Source organism: Branchiostoma belcheri, unplaced genomic scaffold, assembly GCF_001625305.1.
Source record: "Branchiostoma belcheri isolate BF01 breed outbred unplaced genomic scaffold, Haploidv18h27 scaffold102, whole genome shotgun sequence".
Classification (NCBI taxonomy): Eukaryota; Metazoa; Chordata; class Leptocardii; order Amphioxiformes; family Branchiostomatidae; genus Branchiostoma; species Branchiostoma belcheri.
The window spans coordinates 864,618-891,650 of NW_017802403.1; the positions used below are offsets into that span (position 1 = coordinate 864,618).

The 27,033-nt window shown below is 36.3% G+C and overlaps 1 protein-coding gene across 7 annotated transcripts in view; it reads left to right on the forward strand.

Annotated features, from left to right (window-relative positions):
- LOC109474858 (erythrocyte band 7 integral membrane protein-like) overlaps positions 1-26,189 on the forward strand; it is a 68,653-nt gene extending 42,464 nt beyond the window's left edge. For 3 of the 7 annotated variants that reach the window (XM_019775359.1, XM_019775319.1, XM_019775351.1), the window contains 7 exons: positions 15,437-15,540; positions 17,650-17,722; positions 19,014-19,096; positions 21,653-21,856; positions 22,931-22,986; positions 25,009-25,087; positions 25,842-26,189. In XM_019775359.1, coding sequence (XP_019630918.1) covers positions 15,437-15,540; positions 17,650-17,722; positions 19,014-19,096; positions 21,653-21,856; positions 22,931-22,986; positions 25,009-25,087; positions 25,842-26,108 — 866 coding nt within the window. In that variant the 3' untranslated portion in view covers positions 26,109-26,189. Of the gene's footprint in view, positions 1-15,436; positions 15,541-15,619; positions 15,724-17,649; positions 17,723-19,013; positions 19,097-20,001; positions 20,085-21,652; positions 21,857-22,930; positions 22,987-25,008; positions 25,088-25,841 lie in introns of all 7 variants that reach the window. The other 4 variants (XM_019775365.1, XM_019775334.1, XM_019775328.1 and 1 more) reach the window with 3 other exon arrangements.
- The last annotated feature ends 844 nt before the right edge of the window (positions 26,190-27,033 follow it).

Genomic DNA, 27,033 nt, shown 5'->3' on the forward strand with positions numbered 1-27,033 from the left:
AAGTTGAACCTGTAAATAAGAGTTCACATCAGTATGCATAGTTTAGGTAAGATATTACTGTAATTTTTCATGTTTATTCATGGCCTGTACATAGCTTGTACGGGCATAAACTTACAATATACTTCTTTCTTTCATTCAAAATGATGTGTTGCATACGACAAAAAGTTCAGTGAAACATGAACTACAAGGGACATTCTTCGTGAGAGTGACGAATGGACCAATGAGCATGAGCCCTATTGTTCAATCGTGATAGAATCTAGGGTGGGGTCAAAAGCCACCCGATGTCTTTCAGCTCTCTTCACCTCAGTTAATCAGAATCCTTTCATCTCTAACCTTTGTAGATCTTACAGGTCGATCCCATCACTTAGGAATCTACTCAATGCAGCTCTATTGTTCTGGTAAAGTAAATCGATTGACATGTGTACCCGTGGCAACAGTCAGTCTCGCAGGTGGTTAATAGTAAATCGACGTTTCTTTATCGAGGAATAATCGCTGTCAACATCTCCTCTTTTATTCTAACATTAAAACAAAAAGAATGCGTAGTGATGGCTCACGCAAGTGAAATAGCCTATATAACCAATAAACCAATAAAATGATAAATACAAAATGAGAAAAAATATAAAAAGGGGAAAGTCCGATATAAAGAAAACCCTCAGATTTATAAGATGATGTTATATAAAACAATGGTTTACCGTAAATGCGTATCACCTGATAAACTACAAAAATAAAATAAAATTTCTATATAGTTTAAATAAGTTTTAAGATTGTTCAGTTTTAGGTAATTATATCTATGTGATTGTTAGAGTTTGAGTGCTGTTTTTTTTTCAGACTATAGTAAAGCTGATTCTTAGAGTTACAGATAGAAAGTTGCACTATAAGATAAATTGTTAATATATATTGAAAATGCTTTTACAATACTAACATATCTAACGGTAACTGCTTTTAACCTTACTTAGTGCGTGAATCGGGGTTTAAAGTAGAAAATCTACAAGTAAGAAATCAAAAAGGTTGTGGTGTTGAATCAATGCCTTCTTTCCCATTACTGACTCAAATATATTGTCAATATTTAGCATATCATTTATAATTAGGGTAGCTATGCTGTACACAAGTGTGCTGTATTGCTTACATAGATCATTGTATATTATTTCAACATTAGTCATATAACGGTTAACTATTAATAATTACTTCTTTATTTCTGTCTAGAGCTAGAATATTCAGTTACTACTCTGGGTATAAACATTTCGACCAGTCGAAAACGTTTTTGTAATATGTATTTACAGTAGTTTATTTTTGAACGGAAACTTTTGGTCATTTGTTTAATATTTTATCATTTATGTATATTATTGTTTCGGTTGTCTTTTTTTATTTATGTGCTTTTGCCATGTCTTGTCATTAAATTTTGCAACAAAATAGTGCATTGCCGTATCTTTGAAAATCACGGTATGAACTAATAATTATCGAACTTCCAACTTTATTGCTTGTTCCTTTTTCAAATGTACATCAGCAGGGAGGGGGGTGTTACAACAACATCCCCCAGAATTGGGTAAAATTTGTCACAGATGACACCAAAAATGTTACACTTGGAAATATTAAGAAACAGTACATGTACATCTAATTAAATTTACACACAAACACATACAAAGTTATTAATAAAATATACACGATGTTGCTTTTGGTTAAAATATCCAAGGTACAGTATCCATTTCTTCATGAGACTTAAATATTCCTCAGCACCGCTACTGCAATTTCCCTAGAGGTACTTGCTTTGCAAACACTGCTTAATCTTTCCGTGGCAATTTTGCTTAACGGCGGCTTTACGCCCACCGAGTGTCTGGAAGCAAAGATTAACTCTCCTCGCGATCGTTGTGGTTGACATCTTCTTCTTCTGTCGGCTGCTATTTGCAGGAAACTGTGAATGTTTTTTTTTTCAGTTTCTCTATGGATTCGTGTCCGTGAAGATTGGCGATCTGCTTAATTTGGTGGAAGAAAGTCGTTGTGGTCCCAACGAACCGTTGTATGAACTGTAGAAACTTGGTCTGTTGGCGACCTTGTCAAAGTCTTACATAGGGAAGGACGTTAGGTCACTAGACCTAATCGTTCTTTTTTAGTGGAATGTACAGTGAAGTTGTATACTTCTCATGGTAGACAAACCTATTTGTTACTGCTCAAAAACTACGAATATGCCACACTTTTGCCCAGCACTTGAAAACGCGTACAGAAATAATGGTCACCCCATTTACTAACGGATACCAATTTACTTTGAAACAAGGATTTTATGCCTTACTGCTGCCTTACTGCTGCCTTACTTGTGCCTTACTTATGCCTTACTGCTTATAAACTACGTATAGATGAATACACTTTTGCTGAGCAATTGCGGTAAGGGGGAGAACGCCGAGGGCAATAATCGCTCCATTACCTGACGAATATCAAATAATGTTGATGCTAAAGCTGTATAATCTCTCTGCGCTGGGGTATAATCATGCCTAGTGGGACGAGGTATTACAGGACTAGGTAAGATGCTATTAGAAGTTAGTTGAATTTCATGAGACATATTTTCATAGCGATTCAGGATTATGTTGCCGTGCGGGCGATTAAATTATTCATGACAATATACAGTTATGATTTGAAAACTGCCACACATGCTAAAACTAGAAAGTAGATTACTCGAGAGATGCACACGAATATCTCAAGATGTATGGAAATTGTCAGAAAGTGATCTTCTTTCATAGTTATTTATTGATACAGTATTTAGGAATCACAGTGTAACGTGTGTTTACATATTCATTGTATTTGGTTCCTATGGCGCATAAAAGCATAAAAAGACAACAGCAGCAACATATCTTGTAAGAGAGCAAACACTTTAAGATAATACATGTGCATTTTATATGTATAGACTATAGGTTATATGTATTGATAAATAAACTTGCTTTTGGTTTTTTCTACCAATACTTTTTGTTGTATGAGCCCATATACCTATCTCTTTACAGAGGTACGCTAAGTATATCATATGCTCGTATATATGTAACAGGAAATATACTTTAATCGAATATAATTCATGAAATCTAAATGTTCTCAGTTCCAACTCCAGAATATCTGGCTCCATTGGTGTATACAATACTATACATATACAAGCACATAAAACAATGCAGAACTAGAAAGGCAACATTTTAAGCAAGTTCCTAAAGTTTACCTTCGCATATCGGGGGATGGCAACGTGTAAAGGTGCGTATGGATCTGTTTTGCTCTCCCTTTCACTTTGTGAAAAATCGAAATAAACAAATAAACATATTGTCAGCTCTGTAAATTCTTACACAAACAAATTTATATATAGTGTCAAGAGTCTAGATCTGGCTACAAAATTGGGACACGATGTAGCCAAACACTAGTTACCATGGTGACAGACGTCTGGTTCAGGTCATTGACCTTATTTGATTGGAGAGAAGAAACAGAGCAAAACAATGTTTTTTAGACAAACTTTTCCTTTGGTAAACATAATTGCTGAAAATTCAATTCATAGGGAAACGTTGCTGCAACGCCCCCTAGTGATCGTTATGTTTTTGCAGCGTAGTCCGTAACTGTGAAATAGAAAATTCACTCGATACGTATATTAACATTGTTCTCCCTTTAGGTCTTTTTACCGCAACGCATTTTGTTAACACTTAAATAGATAATTCATATTGGTCATTTTCTCATAGTATTAAACTTGAAAACCTTAGTCATTAATATATCAATATTTTTCTTATACTTAACCCGAATTTTAATTGCGTCTACTTCTACATTCTTTTATACGTATTATGAATATTTTAAAGAGATTTTATCAAGTTAAATCATTAATTATCTATTAGTTACTTATTAGCTATCTACTTATCTACTACTAAAATTTAATTGCCATTCAATGTAAATTGCCATCCATACAGGTAGCTGAGTATTTTTTAATCATTTTCGACATCTGCAATGCAGCAAAATTTACATGTAAGGTTTAACATCATTGCTAGATTTGGCAATATCGTGGTTATATATACGACTGTTCAACTTATAAAAACCTTGAAGTTATTTTGCGATAGTTCCAGTACCATTTCCCAAGGGTTAATATTGATACCCTCCTTTAGTAATTTAGTTGGAGGAATATTTGAACTGTATATAAACCACAAAAAATTTTACTTATACATTATAAAATTCATATAATTCAAATTCAATATTTATTTAGAAATTCAATATTTATATAATTCAATATCAATTATTAGTAAGGTAATACGGGATATGTGTCAGAATCCATTCAGGCACTTATCAAAAAAAATGTTAGAAAAAGAAACCAAACAATCCAGTATCCCAGTTTAGGTTGAAATGAGTTGATCTGACCAAAAATAAGTATTAGACTTTCAAATTACTTTTTGGTGTCAAGTGCGACTAATGAACCGATAGTTCTACGGAGCAATGTAGGGCAAATATTTTACAAATGAGTTCAGCTATTACGTTGATTAAACTTTTTATCTTGCCTCTTTTGCACGGTGGATATACCCAACTTACCTGGTTCAATAAATGTTATGACTTGTCCCTCCTATGGAAAAGAAAGAGATACATTGTTACAGACTATTACCACTAAGACAAAGTTCACCCAATCTGGTACACAGTACGATACATTCCATGAATTATTGTCATGTCCAACTACCATATCTGCTTACGTAGGCCAATTTCTGTACACTTTATTTCATGAGCGAGACCATATCATCAATACATGGACATATTGTAACTCATACACTGTATAGATAGTAGTTTGTCGTAAGAAATGTAATAAGATAGTTGTGTTTTTTTAGTATTGTTGTATTACTGCCACACATTGTACCATGTACGATTGTCGAGCAATAAAGTTTATTCATTCATTCATTCAATAAATAGTCAACGTGAAGCTACAACGAGCACAACTTGAATGTCATTGTCATTGAGTCACGTGTAAATCCATAAAAAGAACATGTAATAAGATCTTGGGACGGGCGTAAAATTGCGCCAAGATTGCATTTAAACAGTATTCCAATACCCTTTGGAAAATACATTTCGGCCGAAAATATTGGATACGCCAGTCAGCTTAAGCTTTGTGGCTTTACCTTTAACATGTAAATTCTACACTTAAGAGAAGCAGCACACTTTGTAAGCGCGGTGAAATTTTTTAATATAAGTAGATCAGCAAATATATCAATTTCAAGTAACATTTGATTTACATGATTTTATTAAAAATTATTCAAATATTGATATTGGGATTTTCATTTTGATGCAGGTATCTTTCTTTATAATGAATCTAAATTCTCAATTATGTAAAGTTAAATAAAAATCTAAAAAGCATCAGCCAAATTTAGATCTACCGATCGAATGTAATCCAATTTTAGACTGAATTGTCACCCCGGCATTCCCTCATTGCAATAAGGAGAGACCTATTGTAATATTGCTTTATTACATGTTACCTTTGATAGATAGACCATTGCACCTTCATAGGGGTTGCCACATATTGAAGGAATCATCCTGCTAAAAAGTCATTCGTTGGGCAGGAATATAAGTGCATAAAACGAAATAGTTATTAAGTACATATTTGGGGAACATTTGATGGATTGTTATTTAGTTAGACAGGGGCAGGGGACTGTTAGATATCTATCAATAATCCACCACAAGCCCAATCTGAGCATATTCAGACAAGGCGAAATCAAGCCAATACATGTGCACGATCCTTGACCGGTTCTTGAGTTGTGTATATTATGATTCCTTTACGTATTGTTTTAAAACTAAATCTCGTACCCCTAGCATGTTTAGATCATGAGATATCAAAACCAAAATTTCCGCTGCAGTATCAAAATAAGTCAAAAATCTTATTATTTCTAGGTCTTATCAAGACCTTTATCCAGCTACCAAATATATCCATTTACGCCTTTTCGGGCTATCGGGTTTACAGACACAGACACACACAGACGCACTCACGAACGCCTATTAAAACATAACATTCTTGGCGAAGTTAATAAGGTAACTTGTGATCTTGGTAGTAGTACGATGTCGGGCTACATTTTAAAAGGTATAAGGAGGCGATATATATGCTGACACTCCAGCCAGAGACGGTGGACGATATAAACTCCCTGGCATGTTTGATCAATTGCAGACGTCACGTATACGTAAAGTCTCATGTAAATAGGTTCATGTCTTCCTTACTGTAACTCTTGCGGTAAACTCGTAATAGATTTGACACCAAAATTAAATTGTTGCAATGCAAATCTAAATTAATTAAGTACATATCATATGACAATTAGATAATTATGTAAAGCACCAAATGAAAATATGTTGCAGGAACTGTCATTTGAAAAAAAAAAAACTCTTTCTTGGCGAAAATGTGCATTCACTTGGTTGATCTACGTGGTCTTATTACCGTAGAAACGTTTTATTTCTGCCCAATTTAACGACACTAAAGGTGAGCACTCCAGCAGCGAGACCGTTCTACTCTGCAATTTATCTTGACACGTTCTAATTAATGCCACCTCTGGTGTTCCAAATGGGGCATATATTATTAATGTTGGCTGCTTGGTTCAAACCGAAATGACCCTATCTAAATTGACACATGAGATGGTTTCTCCCAGACAGGTTTAAATAATTCCCTTTCTGTTATTGAATATCCAGCGCTAAGTGACACATTGTGATGGCATGTATACCAAATATAGAGACATTGCATGTGAAATGAGAAATTAAGTATTTGTTTATTCCTGTAGTTAGATCCTGTAGATAGAGACGTAGCACACAAATGTAACAATTTCTTCTTCTATTCTTGTACCCAAGTTATTTAATTTAGTGCATTTGGCCCGTGTAGGACGTGAATATGCAATAAAGTTCATTGTCATTGTCATTCAATGGGTGCCCTGCAGATACATAATGGAAAATTTTTCATGCATTTTTTTAAATTTGTATATCTTTGGTATGTGCATTACTTTAGAAAAAAAGATTATTATTTTACCTGTAGACAATTTTGCGACGTCAAAAAAAATATATACAGATTCTGTCTCCCAACTTCTCGTGTCTCTGTGATTAAAACTTTTAGGGTGGCAAATATATGTATTGTAAAAATAACAACAATTCGCAGTATTTATAAATGAGGTTCTGTGAAGATTGATAATAGAATAGCTGTATAATTGTAAACGTCTCTACCTTTCAGTAAATATTCTGTGCTACAAATTCAATGTATTATTGTTTTTGTTACATTTACGCTAGACGAGACTAGTCGATTGCATTTTAATTCTTTTAATACATTGAAGCAGACGTCTTTTAAGTGTTAATAAGCTGTTTCGTATTGTTCTCAAAATTAAGGCATATTGTCATTTCACCTTCAATGTGCCTGGTGGGATGGATTCTTTGCCCTCGCCAGAAGCATTTCGATTGGTTGATCACTTGCTCTCCACCTGGGTCAGCTCCAATGGGAAAACTCCTAGCAATACCCAACCAAACGATCCGTACCGTGATTTGCACTCAACCCCCCAGGTAGACACAACATCAGTATCGAACGTGACACGGCGAATCCCATTTGCGAAATCCCATCAACCTCTGTGCGGAGTAGAGCAATTACTCAATACCCACAGACGTTGGCACCTCGTAGCAGCACACACGACTCAATATTACCATTATTTAAAACAGCGCTGCGTACATATACATTTGCCTCGACTCGCTCAAGCAATCACCGGCTTGATAACAGTAGCGAGATGCTCTACTGAGACATGAGCTACACGGAGCAATTATCAACCAACCGCCGAAGACAATCTGAATCATTGCGGGAAGGATGCAGCTTGGGCCTCAAGTAGGTCTTCGGCAAGGCGCTGACAGTCTGAGTCTAATGCCTACCGGGGAAGAAGAGACAGTTGCGAATATGATGGCGTGCCAGCAACCTGCGATTCTGGAGCAATGCGAAGTCAAGATGCACTCGCCATACTGCGAGGTACATGTGAAGAAAGGTATGGAGGTTGCATAGAATTGCATTAGACATTGCTGTCATAACACTGCATGTTTGCGTTAATAATTACCAACATAACTACTGAATGCACGCAAAGATGTGCATAATACATTCAATCAGATCTACCCTCAGAAAATGAACTCTACAGCATAACAGTTACGGCATTTCGTAGACATATATCGGTGTGACGTCTCATATAAAGAATCCTAGTATTACCGTTGGTAGGCAATGCTAGATTCGTGTGTGTTTTTGGCAATACATCTTGACAACAATGTTGTTTATATACTTCCAAAATGTCCTGTGAAATTCTCCTGGATTCCAATGTAAATTTATAGAGCATATTTCCCACATGGTACATTGTATACAGAGTCTCATTTTCCTTATGTTATGATGTGTTGATTGTGATGTGTATCGATTCCAAAACCGTATCGGATATCAATCAGGGCTATACGGCTTTCTGTCATCTAATATGGATTCAAACACAGAAATGAAAGATCACTAGTGTATAGACATTTGATATTATGGACTCAATTTCTCGGGTCAGAGGATGACCCTTGTAGGCTGTGCGCTGTAGTGGTTTTCTGATTACAAATATTGAGCGATGACCTAACAGTAAGGACTGTGGCATTTAAATATAGTTGTCTCTGTATTACAATTTGTGAACAATTCAGAACGCCATTGATAATGTTGTTGTTAAGAAGCATTAGTCTGCAATATATAGTGGGGGTAGAGTTGTGTGAGAGTGTGAGAGTTTGCAATGTGTTTATGTGTGTCTGCGTGTGTATTCTATTTTATCTATTTATTTATTTATTCGGCTTACAAAGAAGCTAGGGTGTCCCAACTAGTTAAAGACTATTACTAAGGGACACCCTGGGGGAAAGAAGAAAAATTTTAGACATACATAATACATATTACAAATTACATAGTTAGTGAGATATTCAGTTATATACAATGGTGCAACAATATATACAAACATTTTTTTAATACAATAATACAATGGTAGAGTCCTAGTATGTGCATGGTTGCCGAGGTACAAAATGTAATATGTTAATTAGGTTTGAATCAGATGTAATATGTTAAGCAGAATGTGGATCTCCAAGGGATTTCCATACTTTAGCACTAAAGGTAAACATTGTAGGGGCTGTATTTTATTTTTTCTATAAATTACTCTTCAAAAGCAACCGTACATAACCTGCAAGTTTAAGGAAATCTGTATGGTGCCTGTACACATACCATGCATATGTATGAAGTTTTATCTCAACAATAATGCATGCAATAAGATCGTATTTATAACCAATCTCGGAGCAGCAATTGATGGATTTAAAACTAAAATTGATTTGTTGTATCTACACTATAATTTTGCTGCAATGGCAGTTTGTTGCATTTTCTCTGTTCTGGTCAAAAAGAAAATCCCATGTGTTGTTTCAGTTTTACAGAAATTGCTAATATTATTTGACATGTGATCAGATATACGAAGACCATTAATATTAATATATAGATATTTTAATTGATTGCATTTGCTTAATGGGTGAATGTTTAGACTTAATGCTAAGAAGCTGATTCTTCAAAACATCCATGATTTGTCAAACGTTATGTAAAAAAGCAATATAAGTATAAACGTTAAAATAATGCAACATATTGGTATTTGATGGCCTAAAGTTAATTTTGCACATCGTTTGCATTTGATATATTTCCGAAGCCTACGTGAAACATCATTGAATAAATGGTAGGACATATATCACGTGTACATTTGGAGAATGTCATTGTGAAGGTTAAAAGATGTTCACTGCGCCTGCCAAGTCCTCATAACAGATGTTCAACCTAATGGAGAGCAGATTTCATTTTTTAGTGGTAAGTGATCATTACTAAATGCATTTGCTACCAGGACAAGATTATAATGCATGAAAAGACACAAGGTACTGCCTTTTTTTATTAAACAGTTTAATGTGAGGGTAACTTTTACGTTACATTTATAAACACTATAGCCATTTATAAGAGGCGTTATGTAAACAATTTGTTTAAAATGATATATTTTAATTGAAAGAATCTGTGTGATTTAGATTAAATAATAAACTAAATATGAGCATATCTTTCACATCTTTACTTTTAATTTATTTCTAGTCGATTTGTGCTAAACAGCCCATAATATGCACACTAAGTTGTACAATTGCAAACTACTACTACTGACAGAATGTAAACTAAATGGCTGGCAGCTGTGCTTTCATCTTTTTAATACACTCGTAAAATTTCACATTTTGGTACCTCTGCTTCCTTAATGACATTTATTTGCTATAGGATAAGGCTGATTAAACTTACTTTGTAAATAAATAAACAAAAAAAAAATTTTCCATAGACCTTATGTTACATGATGTAACTTTAAGCTACAAATCTACAAAGATTATATACAAATCTATTATAATTTTACTAAGATTTCACGTACCTTGCTGTCCTATATATTCTAATAAGTCATCGCATTAGAATATGATTGTAGCAAAATGCATTTGCAGAATCATCACAATTTGTTAGGTGCAAAATTTCGTCTGTAAGTAATATAGAACTATCATATATAAAGAGTATTTTATCATATATGTAACACGGCGTGGGTGGCTTTATAAAATATCATTTTTCCCGTCAAAATCGATGACTAGGTAGTACTGGGTTCTGTTGAATCGTCTGTGATGACCGACAACATATGGCTTATAACCTCATGAACGCACGACTTCCCTGCATTAGCCATTACATCAGGCTTGCTTCTATTCGCGTTACTGCAGGTGGGGAATTAAAGATCAATAAAGTCACGTACGCACGCAGGTTGATGTATAAAACCTTCCAGGAATGTTCCAGGAATAAGCCCTGAGGCAACGCGTTTGATTGAGGTTTGTGTGCGCGAAGAGGCGATAGGAAGAGTCGTTGTGGGGTCCATATATTACACTTGTTATCTACTACCAAGGGCATGGGAAAGGCAGCCACTAAAAACGGTGAGATCGTTTCTCACTTACTCTATTACCAGACATCGTATACACTATCTATTCTTCAGTATAGTTTCCTGGAATTCCTAGTCCATTTGTCGTTAGTTAATGTGGATCAGGAATAAGTGTTTTTAGCTCTTCCCTCAATGTTGTACTAGTTTATTAATATGAAAGCTTGTGATATAGTTGTCAATTATTGTCAATACTAGGTGAGCTAACGTTGAAATTGCGTCATTCAAATGTTATAAGCTTCTACGTAATATATTGTAAATAGCATGCATGGCAGGAATTTGATTAAGATTTTGAATTGCTATAAATACTCCATTCTAGATGACATTTCACCCACTCTAATGCTTTAAAGTGCTCATGATACAAAAATATGACATTAGCTGACTGTAATTAATATAACTAGTATTACCTGGCTAACAGACACATTTACAATAAATATGCGCGGTTCTCTTGTTACATTCGAAATTCTAATGCCCTGCCTTGGAAGAGTCAGCACAAGCCAGTACTGGCAGGCGATTGGCATCTCTACATTTTATTTTTTCTATATTTCATCTTATTATATTTTATCTACTTTTTTCTATATTTTTTTCTGAGCTGATGTCACCAAGTCAGCTCAAGAAAAACACAGATGCAAAAATAAATGCTCGGAGTGGGTGATTGGGAAGCTTGCTAGAGAGTCTCCAAAAATTCAATTTTAAAAGGCCGCACAAGCTCAATTTCTCAGTCATCATGGTTGGAACAAAGTGACTACATTTTATGTACACTTTCGATATTTGTATGTATTTTACGGATTTTTTTGGTGTCATTTAGTCTTTAACAGCTTATTCATCTCGTGTTTTTTTTTTAACTTGCTGTGTTGAAAAATGGCCAAAACCTTTCTCTGGGCCTTGTGTGATCTGTTCTGTGCAGATGGTTACAAAAGGAGGGCTACTTTCTGATCGTATTCTTATCTAGATGGTCCTGTGATCCTTTGGGACCGGAGGTCAGAAGGTCGTACCAGGTTACTCAGCAATTCCTCACAGATCGCGGGTGGCTGACAGTTTTCCTAAGACTTACGTGAAGGGAATATCAATAATGTATTGACACAAGACAAATGACAAAAAAGAGAAGCTACCATCATTGCTTATTTTTTGTAATCTCTTGTAATTACGATCGAGGCATATTGCCCACCATACATTTATTTCTCATTTCAAAAACAATAATGATTAAGTTTAGACAAGCTATGGTCAATTGAAAATGTTATATGTGTCAAACATAATACTAAAATGTCGGTATATTTATGGATATTTATGTTTTACATAATAACATTATATTGTATTATATCAAGACACGTGGATTCTACGGGGACGTTATAACATTGCAGTTAATTATGGGTTCACCACACCACGAAGTGGTGGTGAACCCATATTGCTTTTTCTGATGTTTCTCCTTCTTCTCCTGCCACTTGTTTAAATTGATTCAACTCCTTCATTTTTGGGCGAAATTACCTGTAATTTCGTATAGAGGTAGAGTGGGTAAATACCCTTAGGCGTTTTTTAAATTTTTTTGTATACAAGCTTTTACAATCGTTTTATTTGCTTTTTAGTGGTCCCCATAGGAAAGTACTGTGGGGGCGTACGCGCGTGACGTAATAAGAAAGGAATTCGGGGGAAGGCCCAAATATGGGCATACAAGCAGGTGTGGTCATGTTTGCAGATGTGGCTGTTGATTGGCTGTTGGCTAATTAATTTATTTACTACCATTTTCACGTACAATATGGCCGTGGGCCATTACTATTTGATACTCTGATATTGGATACCGATTCGTGTGATTCCTATAAACATTTCACCTAACTACGAACTAGTTGGAAGAATTATAGCTGCATGGATGCCTGTATATGATTTTAACAAACACTGAAAATCTGACGCAAAAACTGGCAGATATTTTGCTCTTCTATGTTGGAACAACGCAAGCGGGAGGTCAATGACCTGCGCCCCGTGAGTACTGTAAACAACGGTACGTAATGTGTATCGTCGGCGCACGCGCGCGCGCCACGGTATCAACAATTTTCCACAATCTTCACCGACTAGTATTATATATTCTGTTATCGATTTCTGAAGAATCACCAAAATTGTAGAGTGTATCTCCTAGAAAGTCCCTTACTAGTACTTGAAGCGATCGTTACCGCCATGTTGTTCACTTTATATGACATACAATGCAAAGAGTATTGGAAACGTGTCCAGATATCTCGGTTGGTAACGCGCAGGGCTGCAAGTCCAGACATTACGAGTTCGAACCCCGGTACACTGGATATTTTTAATTATCCTTTTTACAATTTTTAACAATTATAACATTTTTAACAATTTCAACAATTTTAACCATTTTAACCATTTTACATTTTAACAATTTCAACATTTAATTTTAACATTTTCGTTTTAATATTATTGCTTTGCTTTTAACATTCCAAAACTGATTGTTCTTACTCAAGAATTTCAATAACTTCGAATGTTAGTCTTTTGTATTTTTTCAACATACAAACCAAAATCACTTTGATGTTGTCACAAAAGTAACATCTGTGCGCGCATCGGTTTTCGTTCATTTAAAAACTACAAGTACAAAACATCTGGAAACTAAGCAAACATACTCAGTAAATTGATTGCTGTAATTCCCGATTTTTTTTCACTGTACCGCAACGCAAGCGGGGGGTCAATGTTCACGGTTTTCACTGTCACCTCTGTGTTGTGAACTTATCATTACAGTTAGGAAATAATTCCTGGACTTTCTTTTTCCTGCAACTGTCACCACCGTGAATATATACTTCCGTGAACATGTCCATTTTTCTCAGGCCGTGAAAATTTTGCTTCCGTTAGTAGTAGTTACAATCTCGTCAAAAGTGTAAAGTAAAGCTGTCGAGATTTAAAGTGCGTGTCGTTGTATCTTTGTAAAAAAAAAGGAGATAATTGCCAAGTGCCAGTTTTGTAAATACCTGTCGAGATTCAAACAGCTTGTCCTTGTATAATTGCAGTATGATTTATTTAGAATCTCTCATTTTTGTTTGGGGAAGGGTATGGAGTGAAATTCCTACATTTGCTCCGAAGCAAATGTTGGCCTTTCTAGTGTTTCTCATTCTTTCCCTGCCATGTCGTAAAATGTGGTGAACCCATCGCTATATTTGCTCCAAAGCAAATATTGGCCTTTCTAGTTAACATGGTTTTTTTTTTCTTTCCCTTTGGAATCTTTTTTTTTTTTTTGGTTGCAGTGTCTCTAGTATTAGGAATGTAAGGAGGATTAAAGTTTATAATAAAGAAATTTCATAGAAATATTTATTCTTCTAAAATAATCTATGTCAACGGTTCATGAAAACTAGAATATTTTAGTTAGTTGAAGGATCAAGCAAAATGATTGGCAAACAAGTTTAATGTAGAAAACTATGTAGATTTTACATTAGTTCAGTTGGGTAGGTAGGACATTTCCCTCGCTAACCTGCCTATATTGATCAATATGTCTAACGTTGCAAAATATGTTTATTTATATTTCGATTCTATTGTAAACGATGCTATGTGTAATGTGTTATTCCTAGCAATTCCTAGCACTGTACAGCGACATGGTTGGTAGAAATGCATCCCTTGAATGGCTTCTTATTTCCAATACGTTTAAGTACAGTCTTGAGGACATTCCATTTAGTAAAACTGTAATGACTTTCAAAAAGCACTTTACAAGAAGAAACGGAATTTAATGTCAGTGGGTTATATATCATACTATTTGACAGCACTGTGAATGCAAACGCATTATATTGACTCTTGTCTGTTATACTTGTTATACAATAAGTCTCCATTTTATTAGTCTATATATACTTAGTTAGTTACAATAATAACAGCATGGTGCCATGTATGATTTGTTAAAAAGTGATAAAGGTAACTTTTTTTGCTGACAACTAATTACGTCCCAGCACCACCAGTGTTCTTGTGTTTATGTTTAGTGTGTTGAATAACCATCATTATTGTGAATTGCAAAACACGCTTGCTGTAATATGTTCCAGTGCAATTCTAAATGTCAAGGTTGTGGAATTATTTTCATACCATGTAGATTGGATTAAATGGATAACATCCTCTGGAAACACAAAAATCGATGCGAGTATGCGAAAAAAGAGCTTAGCAAATAAGTTGCCTTTATTATGAAATCTACGTGGTCAAAAAATGTTTAACAAATGACTAAGTACAGAGAATGGTATGGTATTAAATAATTAATCTTCATTTTATTTAACTTTCGAATATCTAATACGACTATATTTGCTAATTTTGCAGCGGATTTATACAATTTTCAGTATGGTAAAGTTTTTGAGGGAAGGACGAAGATTAGTGCGTGCGAGGATGCCATTCATATAATCAATTCCAAATGGCCTCACATTAATTTACATTGTTGCATTGTCTTGTACTTTTTGTTTATGTTTAGTATGTTGAATAATCTTGCAAACCACATTTGCCGTAACATTTCTTTTCTTCCTGTGCAGCGGGGGAGCCCGCACCTATGGGACTGTGCGGATACGTCCTGATGTTCTTCTCCTACATCCTTGTCGTTCTCACGTTTCCCATCTCACTCTGCTTCTTTATAAAGGTGTGTATAATGTAGGAGGAAACCACAGTCTGCATGACGTAGTGCTTACCAGTAGGTGTTGTTTTTGTGTACCCTACAGCGGGCGAGCCCGAGCCTCTCGGATTGTGTGGATACGTCTTGGTGCTACTCGCCTACGTCATGGCCATCGTCACCTTCCCCATTTCACTCTGTTTCTGCATCAAGGTACGGCATAGAAAAACGTGCCCACATTTCCCAAGTGGTTAAAAAACAGTGGATGTATCAAGAGTTTGCTGCCCCCATTGGATACCAGCGTTTGGAACAGTTAACATTACGTATTTTTGCACAAAACCGTTTTTATAAAACGTTTCACCTATTTGAGTTAATTTAGACACAGATTTCTCTTTTTTGCCTACAAACATAAAACATGTATGGCTAGACTAACTAATATGTATTTTTGCACAAAAATATGTGTTATGACACGTTTCACCTTTATAAATGAATTTTTGACAAAGATTTCCCTTTTGGTCTACAAACATATATGGCTAGACTAAATAAAAAAAACAACACAATTAAATTAATAGAAATATGCATTCTCGTCCGAGAATATCTGAAAATTGTTGAAAGAACCATAAGCACATTAAAAAAATCCCTTCTTAAAAATATCTTCTGTTCACAAAACCACTGATCACTTGAATTCCATTTGACTGTCAACTTTTCTCTATCATCCTAACTAACATACCTCCTCTCAACTAACAATTCACATCAGGTCAGGTTTGTATCTTTCCTAGAATATAGGTCAACTAATCTAGTTTAGATGATGTTTAGTTCATAATATGTGTGCATGACGTCCTGTGAATAGGTAGCGTAGAAGAATCTGATAGTAATCTAGTTGCATAATATATAAAGAACAACTATAATAGCAGCCAATACATTTGGATTATAATTGTGTAAATTGACATTGTATATTTATATTATAATAATATTTAACACAGTTAACCCTCGTACTAACTTATTAATCATGTCGATAGTATTGAGGATCATTTAATTTCATAAGCTGATATGACATGTTTCTAATTAACATAAAATACATAATTAAACTCGTTGCTGGACGTATTTAAATTGTGATTTTGAAATTAGTTAGGTACATAAATGTATTTAGGAATACTTATCTATGCAACTATTGAGGTAATCTATTTTTTAATGCAAATTCAACTACATCCAAAAAATCAAAACAAATTTGATATTTCAAAATTAGTTCGATAAGCCTACTTAAATGGTTGTATAGAGAAGCATTATTAAAACATTTTTGTATTTAATAGTCACTATTAAGAAGAAATCAAAACTGATTAAATGTTTTATCTAACCTTGTTTAATGGTATTGATATGCCTGTTAGCACATTTACGTATCTTTATTACATGTTAAGCACTTTTAATAGACAAAATGTACGTTATTTGTTTGTTTAGCGCTGGCACAACCAATTACTTGTTTTCCGTTGATACGAACGTTCAAAAGAAGAGTATGGTTTTGATATCTTGTTTCCGGTACCAAGTTTATCTTTCATCTGTGTCAGCAAACCTCATTATGCAGCAAGTTTAAACTGTAATTTCTAACAAAAGAAATTGGACTTAACCAAACGACTCCAGTTTTTGTCAAGGCATTAACAATCCACCCCTTTTGTGCCGCCACGTTATGCAGATAACAGATGTGACTCGGTGAGCAGTGGATCGTAGGTTGCCAAAAGTCCCTTAACAAAGACGGGGGGCGGCACAGACTTTCTGCAACTTACGATCCTCTAGCTCTGTTTACCGTGTCACATGTGTCATCTGGATAATCTGCATCTGTATTGTTTTTTGATTCACAGTAAAGTACTGATGATTAAGTTGAGTAGGTTTAAGAAGAGCTGAAGAAACATGGTTGATTTCTTCTGAAAGCTTTTACGCTTACCAGAACTTTGTTCGTGCGTAACAGTGTAATACTACAAAGGAAGGCCTTTGTTGTAAGTCCACTGTCTTTTGTTGGAAATTATAGTTTTAACTTACTGCATATTGGTGCTAAAAGTATGACGTCATCTGCTTTAAAAAGATAATTATAAAGTGTTTCATCTCTTTCTTAAACATGTTTACTGTATTAAATGGTTTGGTTTTCAGGTTGTCCAGGAATATGAGCGGGCTGTGATATTCCGACTTGGCCAGCTGGTTCCAGGTGGAGCCAAGGGTCCGGGTAATGTACTGATTACTTATTTCGATACCTTACCTTACCTTACCTTACCTTACCTTAACTTACCTTACCTTACCTTAGACCTTAGGTCCTCCTGTACCTACGGGCATGTTTCAATTTGGGTCTAGATCCTCCGTGTATAGTTTCATCAGGTTGGTAAGACACTGAGTAAAGAGACTCTTTTTACACAACCAAGTCTTTTATTTAGCCGACATTTCGGTGACTGTCTGTCACCTTCCTCAGGGCAATTCTGAGTGGTTCACATCGAACTGCAGCAAAGGTGTCGCTGCTACAGATACATATGCATACATAATCTATATACAGTATATCCAACTTCCGCACGTTTGGGAACGCATTGCAGATACATTTCCCTGTAATCCAATCACGCATATGTGTAGATATGTAAATATTGTAAATTTGGGAATGGATCTGTAGCAGCGACACCTGTGCTGCAATGCAATGTGAACCAGTCAGAATTGCCCTGAGGAAGGTGACAGACGGTCACCGAATCGTTGCTTGAATAAACGACTTTGTTGTGTAAGAAGAGTCTCTTTAATCTGGTAGGGCCTGCTGCCTCCTCAGCCTCTTCGCAGGTTGTGTTTACCATCTTGAGCTCCTCTTGAAAGGTCCTTTGCCAGGTGTTCTTTGGCAGACCTCTCTTCCTTCTGCCCCCTAATGGCACCCAGCTCATAGCAGTTTTTGAGTGGCGCTGGCTTATAAGGCGAAGGGTATGGCCTGCCAGTTGTATGTTATTAAGTCCCCAGTTGATTTTGTATTTGCCCTTCTGAGAATTCATTTTGATAATAGGGATAATATAAACATGGTTGTTGATTGTAACAAGTGTGTTTTGGGTATAACGTATTGGTGAAATAATTGTCCAAAAGTAGATATACCAAACGGCAACGTTGCTGTCATTGAATAGATGCAGGTATCCTTTTTTAAAATTTCTTTACTGCTTGAAGGTAATTGGTTCTTTGTGCAAAAGCCGTAACAGTTTGTGATCTAACATTTAAATGAATGCAGTTTCACTCAAATATACAAAATGATACTCAAAGGTAAGTCAATGTTAAATATAATTACAATTTATACATACTATCATTAGAGTAGATGCTTCATACGTCAATGTTATATTTTTTTTATAAATATCTTATTAAGTTTATTAAATTTATTTACCAAGCAGGTTAGATTGACATACATCTTGTCTACAATTTATCATCATACAATTTCGACTTTATAAATCTACCACATGGCTAAACAGATGATAGGATATTTTCTCTTCTTTTAAAATCTTTAGGGCTGATCTTTATGCTTCCGTGTGTGGAGACGCATCGCAACGTGGACATGCGGACAGTAACATTTGATGTACCCCCTCAGGAGGTAGATATCTTTAAAAACCTTTGGTATGGTGGTGTCTTCTCAATGGTGGAAACGTGGTGAATAGATTACCTTTTTTTCATGCACCCACCTTTCTAATGGCACATATCAACAGGACGAAGACCGTAGGAACACCAGTGGGTGACCAAAAGTCGTTGATCACTTAAAAAGAAATTTTAAAAACCTGTACCGTGTACGGTTCGTAGTGAACATTTGCAGATGTTGGCTCATTGGAGACACCAAATCTGGCTGTGCATTCTGTTTGGACAGAATTATTTAAAAAAAAATAGCCAAAAGGCCCGATTGGCGTCACTCCATCGCACAGTTGTGAAAGTTGTGAAAAGTGCCTTTCTCAAGGTACAACATCGTGCATTTTTGGGAATCGAAGTCGAAAACTTGGAGAAGAATGCTATGACCACTGCATGACACGCGGTGCTACAACTTAAACTGCCCACAGAGACCCATGAAAATACCGTTGTAATTGATAACTTTTAAGTTCATTCAAACATATATAAAAGAACCTGGAGACCATTGGATGGTCTTTGGAAGATCTTTATGATCATTAGGCGCTACCGGTTACAACTGAAAGAATTTTTTTTTAAATTCTAGACGCTCAAAGTTCTATCGTCTCTGTTGATGGCACACTTAAAAAGCTCATTTGACACGGAGATCATGAAAAGATCGCTGTAAAATACCTTCCTTTGAGGTCAAGAAAACATTTAAAAGAGCCAGGAAACTATTGAATGGTTAAAATAGAACGATTTCTCAAATTTCAAAGGTCTATCGTCTCTGTTGACTGCACACCTAAACTGCACACTCAGGGAACAACGCTTTTCCACCATTTAATCGCACCCACCGTACTTCCTCCCTCAGGCACAGCGGTTCATCGTTGCATGGTGTTCCCACAGGTATATTCTTCAGTCTTCCTTGCACCGACACCTACAGGAAGGTCGACTTGAGAACTGTTTCCTTTGACGTGCCTCCTCAAGAGGTAGGGTCATGCCGTTTATGCAGGTGTCGTAATACCCCCATCACACCCTTCCATTTGTTTTCGCTAGTTGGGAGACCAATATACGTTCAATATTGTCTCCTCAATAGCTCAACTGCAAATGGAAGAAAAACAATAAAATACTGGACTAACGAATAAATTACAACAGTTTGTCATCATTCTCGGTTACTAAGGAGTCCAGTTTAATTTTACGACATGAACTGCGGACAAAATTGTTCATAAAAGCATGTTACATATCTATTTGTCATAGGGTTTTACGCAAACCATCACTATTCTTCTAAAAGTGTCTGTAAAATTCAATTTAGCCTATGCCTGTAAGGATTCGGTCTATGAACGTCTGCATAGACTGTGCATGCCCTTTTTATTGATTACTAAGTCGTAAAAATAGGTACACCTTTAATGTATGTAATGTTTACATTTTAATTGATTGGTTTATGTGATTGGTTGTCAGCAGCCAGCTACTCTTCTCCTGACACTCAGCACTCGTGCACAATGAACATCAAACTCGCACATTTTACGCACCTCGCCAAACAAAACCATTAAATTACCACGCATCTACTAGCTTCTTTGTTGTCTTTGCTGCTTCTTCTATTTTAGTGTTTCTTTTCTGCAATCAAATTGTCTGTAGCAAATCATTTCCATTATTATATTTTCTACACATTTGTTCAATCATTGTACATTCGTTAACTTTTACTGTCAACAGCATTCCATACGCGTGGGATAACCACCATTTGGCTTAAAGCCAGAAAAAATTGAACACTTTTTTCTACATGTTACAACAGCAGAAGGCGTTGGAAGATCCCATTTCCGTATGGGGTCATATACTATTGAAACACTTTACATTTTTTTGGCAGGGGTAATTTAGGAACAATCCATTAGTGCGGGAGGGGTATAAGTCCATTTTTGGTACGGGGGATGTGGTAAAGCCGAGCAAATATCGGCCTTTCTGTTTTCAAAAAAAAAAAAAAATCGAAGGCTTTTCTAGTTTACCAGTGTGCAAGGCACACAAAATATAGAAGGTCCGCCTTATGGTATAACGTTTGGAGACTGTCAATCAATACACGTTATAAAATACATACATTATAGGCCATTACAAGGCACAACACAGTCCTGTCTTATGATCTTTTTCTGTAAATTCATGATATTCCTTGCAATGCTAGCCAAGCATTAGAGGTATTCGCAAGGGTCTTTAATGCATTCTTTTCTTTAAAGTTTTTTTTTTTAAATTTCATCATGTTTTTATTATTCTATGTTTTTCACTTATATTTGGAAACATTGCGATTAAGTATCCTTCCGGACATGCAGCCATCAGCTCATTTAAGGAAAGTCGTGATTAAACAAATGGTTGACAACCCTTTACAAGTTCCTTACAATGCCTCACACATAGACTGAAATGGGGAAAAATGAAATAAAAAAGTACGCTGATTTTTTTAGCATTTTTAAACAGAAAAAGGTGGAAATAAAATCATAAGGAATGTTTACAAGATCGGCAATTTTATTGCATGTTCAAAAGACACCTGGAGGTCGATGCCCACCACCTTTCTTTTCAGATTCTGTCGAAAGATAGCGTAACCGTAGCAGTGGACGCCGTTGTATACTACCGTGTTCAGAACGCAACCATTTCTGTCACCAATGTGGAAAATGCCCAACGATCAACCCGTCTGCTGGCGGCCACAACTCTGCGAAACGTCCTGGGTACAAAGACACTGGGTGAGATTTTAACCGAGCGAGAGAACATCAGCCACCAAATGCAGGTAATGTGTTTTTTGACCATATATGATACTGTCAACTAAAGGTATTTAAAGGTAAAAGGTAGAATTTGTAAAGAAAATGCATAATGTTTACCCTATAGGAATTTTTCTTCATACACAATTGGCTAGTATGTTTCTCACCTTCTTACGTTTCAATGTCTGTCAGACACTTTCGAAGCTTCGAATTGGAGAAAAAGCTTCCTGCTATATATTTTTGCAATATAGATGGCCCTTTAACGGCGAGATCACACTTTTAATTTTGAATTATCTTACTTTTTATTAGCTGTACCAAAAGCAAAGATGCTTGTCTTGGCTTGTTTTGACGCTATATTTTAACACCTTTGAGCCTAAAATAATGACGATAACCTGCAAAGAATATTACAGTAATCTGGCAAATTTTGCTGCCCAGAAATTGCATTGAATGCCTTAAAACAATGGCATTTTTTTTTGCAAATTCCTGCTCGAATGCTAATTACAAATAGCAAGAACAAAAGAACATTGGACAGAGTACAGCATAATTACAGTATCTACCTAACTAAAGGTAAAAGTTGTCCGAAACTATGCCTCAAGCTTTGTCTGACTTCTCTTTAGTAAAACAAGAAAGCTCTTTCAAAAGCCGGCGCGGCCTTAAAACAGAACTAAATAAAGGCAATGCCAACCTAATGCACTGCTCTACTCATATATTTATGGTAATATAAATGTGAATTTATTGTAGCCAATCTGAAGTCCGTTCCTCATCAAAGACTTCAAACAGGAAGGCATGGTATAGCGTGTTATGGTGTGGCGACTTCTGAAATGATCCAATGTACGAAGCAAACCCCGTTTTGCCGTCCCAAATTCTTTCCAAAGTGCGTTCCAACGTGCGTTAAACCGGGCTATATACCCGGGTTAAACCTAACAAAACATTTGTTTCGTTACCACTAACGAGGAATTTTTTTCAGACGACCCTTGATGAAGCTACCGATGCGTGGGGAGTTAAAGTCGAACGTGTGGAGATGTAAGTACGTTAACCTGTGAGCTGTCCCTGCCGTCTGTGTGTTGTTCTGAGTTTTTCTGCCTTCTGTGTGTCCTCTATAGACAGCCTTGGATGAAGCTACCGATGCCTGGGGTGTGAAGGTGGAGCGAGTGGAGGTGTAAGTACGACCTGTCCTGTTCATCTAAAGGTTGATGTTCGCAAAGGAAAAACTTGCCAGTTGGTATTAAGATTTCGAATGATATAGGGCCACATGTACTTAATTTTCTGAAAGGCATTTTTTTGAAGACTCCCAATCTATCGCGCGCGGGTGAATAAAATAATCAACAAAAATACTGACAAACAACAGGAATACTAAAGCTAGTATGGTAGTTTTTGCGGTTGTAGATAGCGGCTATGATGACAATCACATGTTGCAAAGCACATGTTGGCCTTTTTCGGCATTTATGAGTTGGCAATGTACAGTCAGTAAATTCTTCCGTTGAGCTTTGGTAGCCTGTGTGCTATTCGTCGGCTCCCTATTGTTGCTAGCTACTATATATGAACTGCGGAGGATGGCACCCGGGCCAGATCCTCAGAGGCAGTGTTTTGTTAGAACAGGTACTAGGTGAAAATCAATGCACGCGTGAATGCACTACGTGACATTAAATCAGTAAAGTCTAAAAATAAGAAAAAAATCATATGTGTAATTGTAGAATATTGATTTCACAAAGTATAGCTTGAATCACATTTTTTGTGGCATGTATAACAGCAAAATTTTTGGCTATAACCCTAGAGATCCCGGGCTCGAATCCTTTGGGAAAGGGGTTACCATGACTATCCTCAATTCACTCATGTGAAAATGAGGTCCTGGCTTCGGTTAGGGACGTCCCTCGGATGGGACTTAAGAAGGAAGTACAGTGTTTTGGAAGAGTCACACCTCATATGCATGCACGTTAAAAACCGCACATTGTTTACCGGTGTGATGAGGTGGTTCAGATGCTGATATCTGGTCATCCAATGCAGAGTAAAGGAAGAGTTGTGTGGAATCCAAAATAATTGAAAACGTTACCAAACAAAAATAAACATTGCATTTGTGTCACTTACCTGAAATGTAAATCTTCAAATACGTAAAATAAGTCAAATAGACCTAGGCAACACCAGCAGCTGTCGCCAGAGGTCGCTTGCTTGCTGGCTGTACCGTATACCATCTGGCGAACTAGATCTTTGCGATCATCAACCTTTGGAAGCAAAAATAAGTGAACTTCATCTCTGTCACCACCATTCCATCCCTGTCTGTCCTTGTGTCTTCTTGTTATGGCTAACAACCCGTGCAGTCAGTAACTGTCTGTATCTAACCTCTGTGCACTGTGAATGAATGAGTGGACGCTACATTTCTTCATCTCAATGATAGTTTATAATTAATACCTACTGTATAATAATTAGCCCCGTTTTGTAATAATTATCAGTCGTTACAACTTGTAGTTTTACGGTAACTCTCTGAAAGAACTTTTGAAACAAGAATTGTGTCAGTAAGTCAATTTAATAAAAAAAAAGATGCTACCTGTTTTTTTGCTATATGTATCTCAGCATTCCCAGTATGTTACATATCACGAGTTGCAAAGAGTGGAGAAGTCTAGTATTAGTAAATTATTATTTTTATGGGTATATGAACGGTAAAATCCTCCCTTCTTTTATTGTTTGCAACGTCCATTAAACAAAAAACACTGTTGCACATGTCAAGCACTGAATATAAGGTTGCTTTTCACGTAATTTACAAAGGCAGATTTAAATTAATTTCCGGAATAATGCTATTGAGTAAAAGTAAAGTTAAAGCTTTTTAAAAAATAGGATTAAAATGTCATTTTTAAAGATAGATATAATTTTTACGTGCCAAAAACCCTATTTTGCAGACAGACTAAAAATGATTAAAAGATATATAATAAATGTAAAAAAAAAAATTTTCGAAGACAAACGGACTATTTCAGACAACAAATGTCATGCGCAGACACCCTATTTACGTATCATATTACATTGTATTGTAACAGACAAAAGCGTTTGACGTGTACCATGTCACTACGCCGTTCACGTGAATATTCCTGTAGTTATAGTTTTAAAAAAAGACTAGTGGCGGCATTGTCATTGTTTCCATACATTGCCGTACAACTGTCGAGTAATAAATGTCATTTATTCCTTCTAACAGCAAAGACGTGCGCCTTCCTGTGCAACTTCAGCGCGCAATGGCTGCCGAAGCGGAGGCAACTCGTGAAGCCAGAGCAAAGGTACATCATTTTATGATGATAATAATAATAAATCGTTTATTGGAGCCTGTTTATTGGCCAAACATCACCCGTGCAATCGTAGCCATAAAGTGTTTAATTGAAACCGGGTTTACAATCAGATGATACAAATATGGTAATAATACACATAATAATACACAATGTCATGATAAATACGCCAAAAAGCAGTTACTCATACTGATCAAGCAACTGAATATGATTTTGGAAACTTCAGACGTTTCAGCTAGTATCCATTAGCCTTCGTCAGTGACGGAGAGACCAGAGGAGAAATGCAATTTTATAAGCACTACCTATTGATTGATATGCATTTCTTCTCTAGTCTCTCAGTCACTGACGAAGGCTAGCGGATACTAGCTGAAACATCTGACGTTTCCAAAATCATATCCAGTTGCTTCAGTAACTGCTTTTTGGCGCATCGTATTACCTGGATGTCTAACCTTCATCATCGTGTCATAATACATATTTGTTCCACATTTCGTGGAACTGCCGCAAGGGTCTGTGCGGCTGCCATTCGGCGCCACAAGGTGACCTCAATACGGCTTTCCCCAATCGGGTACGACTCGGGATCGAACCCGGCTCTCCCGGTTCACAGTCGAATGATCTACCATACGTCACCCGACGCCATTTTCCCTTCATTTTAGACACGTGCTGTTTTCCCCATAAACATGAAACCTTGAATGAAGCTTTAGTGTTTCCTGGTAACAAACAATAACGTTTACCAACCTGTTGCCTCCAGGTCATCGCTGCTGAGGGAGAGAAGAACGCATCGAGAGCCCTGAAGGAAGCCTCGGAGGTGATCTCCGAGTCCCCCGCGGCTCTCCAGCTCCGCTACCTGCAGACCCTCAACGCCATCTCCGCCGAGAAGAACTCCACCATCATCTTCCCACTCCCCGTGGACCTACTGAGAGGAATCCTCACGCCGGCTTTTGGGTCTAGCGGTAACGTCCACATGAACGCTGGGCAGAACCCGGGTTCTCAAGCCGGTACTCCACCCGGCGTCTAAAGAAATAAGTCCACAATGAAGAGCAGAAGCAAATGGTATCCGTGAATAACTTGTGGCGTAGCCAGTTGTAAATCGGGTGTTATTCAGTATCTTATTATCAATAATTTCCTGTTAATTATGATCAAAAACCATCAAGTTTATAATAGTTGGAATACGTCAGATTAAAGGCAAAGTCTTGTATAATTTATGGTTATGTTTATTGGAATTTATCAATGGGATTTTTAATCTTTCTACAATCTTATACATATATTTAGCATTGGGTAAGTATGTAAAGTTGTCACGTTCAAGGTGACACAGATGACGCATTCATTTGTAAAATAAATAATAGTAATTAAGTTGTATCTTTGTTTTTATCTATTAGAAGAACAAATGACAACACCCTATATTCCTGAAAAACCTATTGGCTACGCCACAGAAGGACTGACATCACAGATAGTCTTGTAAAAGAGAAGCACGTGGGAGGAAAAAGGAGAAAGACAGATAAGGTTAGACAACGTGTCTTGCACCATGTGGTGAGATCAGCATGTTCAACTTGAATGTAATGTTAGTAACACAAACGGGGATTTCTTAGTTTATTGTTATGACGACAATGCTTTTAAAATGTCCCTTACGTGTGATTAATGCATGGTGGTTATAATAGTATATTATCATGTGTGTTCTTGGTAATTATATGTTAAACGTTAAAACTGTTGTTCTAACGTAAAAGACTGTTCTCGTCTGTGGCTTTCGACCAGTCACTAATGTCTTCTTCAATAGATTGAACCAGTGCAACAGTTATTGGTCCAAAGCTCTAGGTGAGAAAAATTTCTTGTATTGGAACAAAAGTTTTATCTTTTAACACAATAGCATGTTGTTAAGAAAAAAAGTTTTTTTTTTCTTATAAACTTCAGAAACCAAGGCGAAAACGTTGCTGATAGCAAATGCA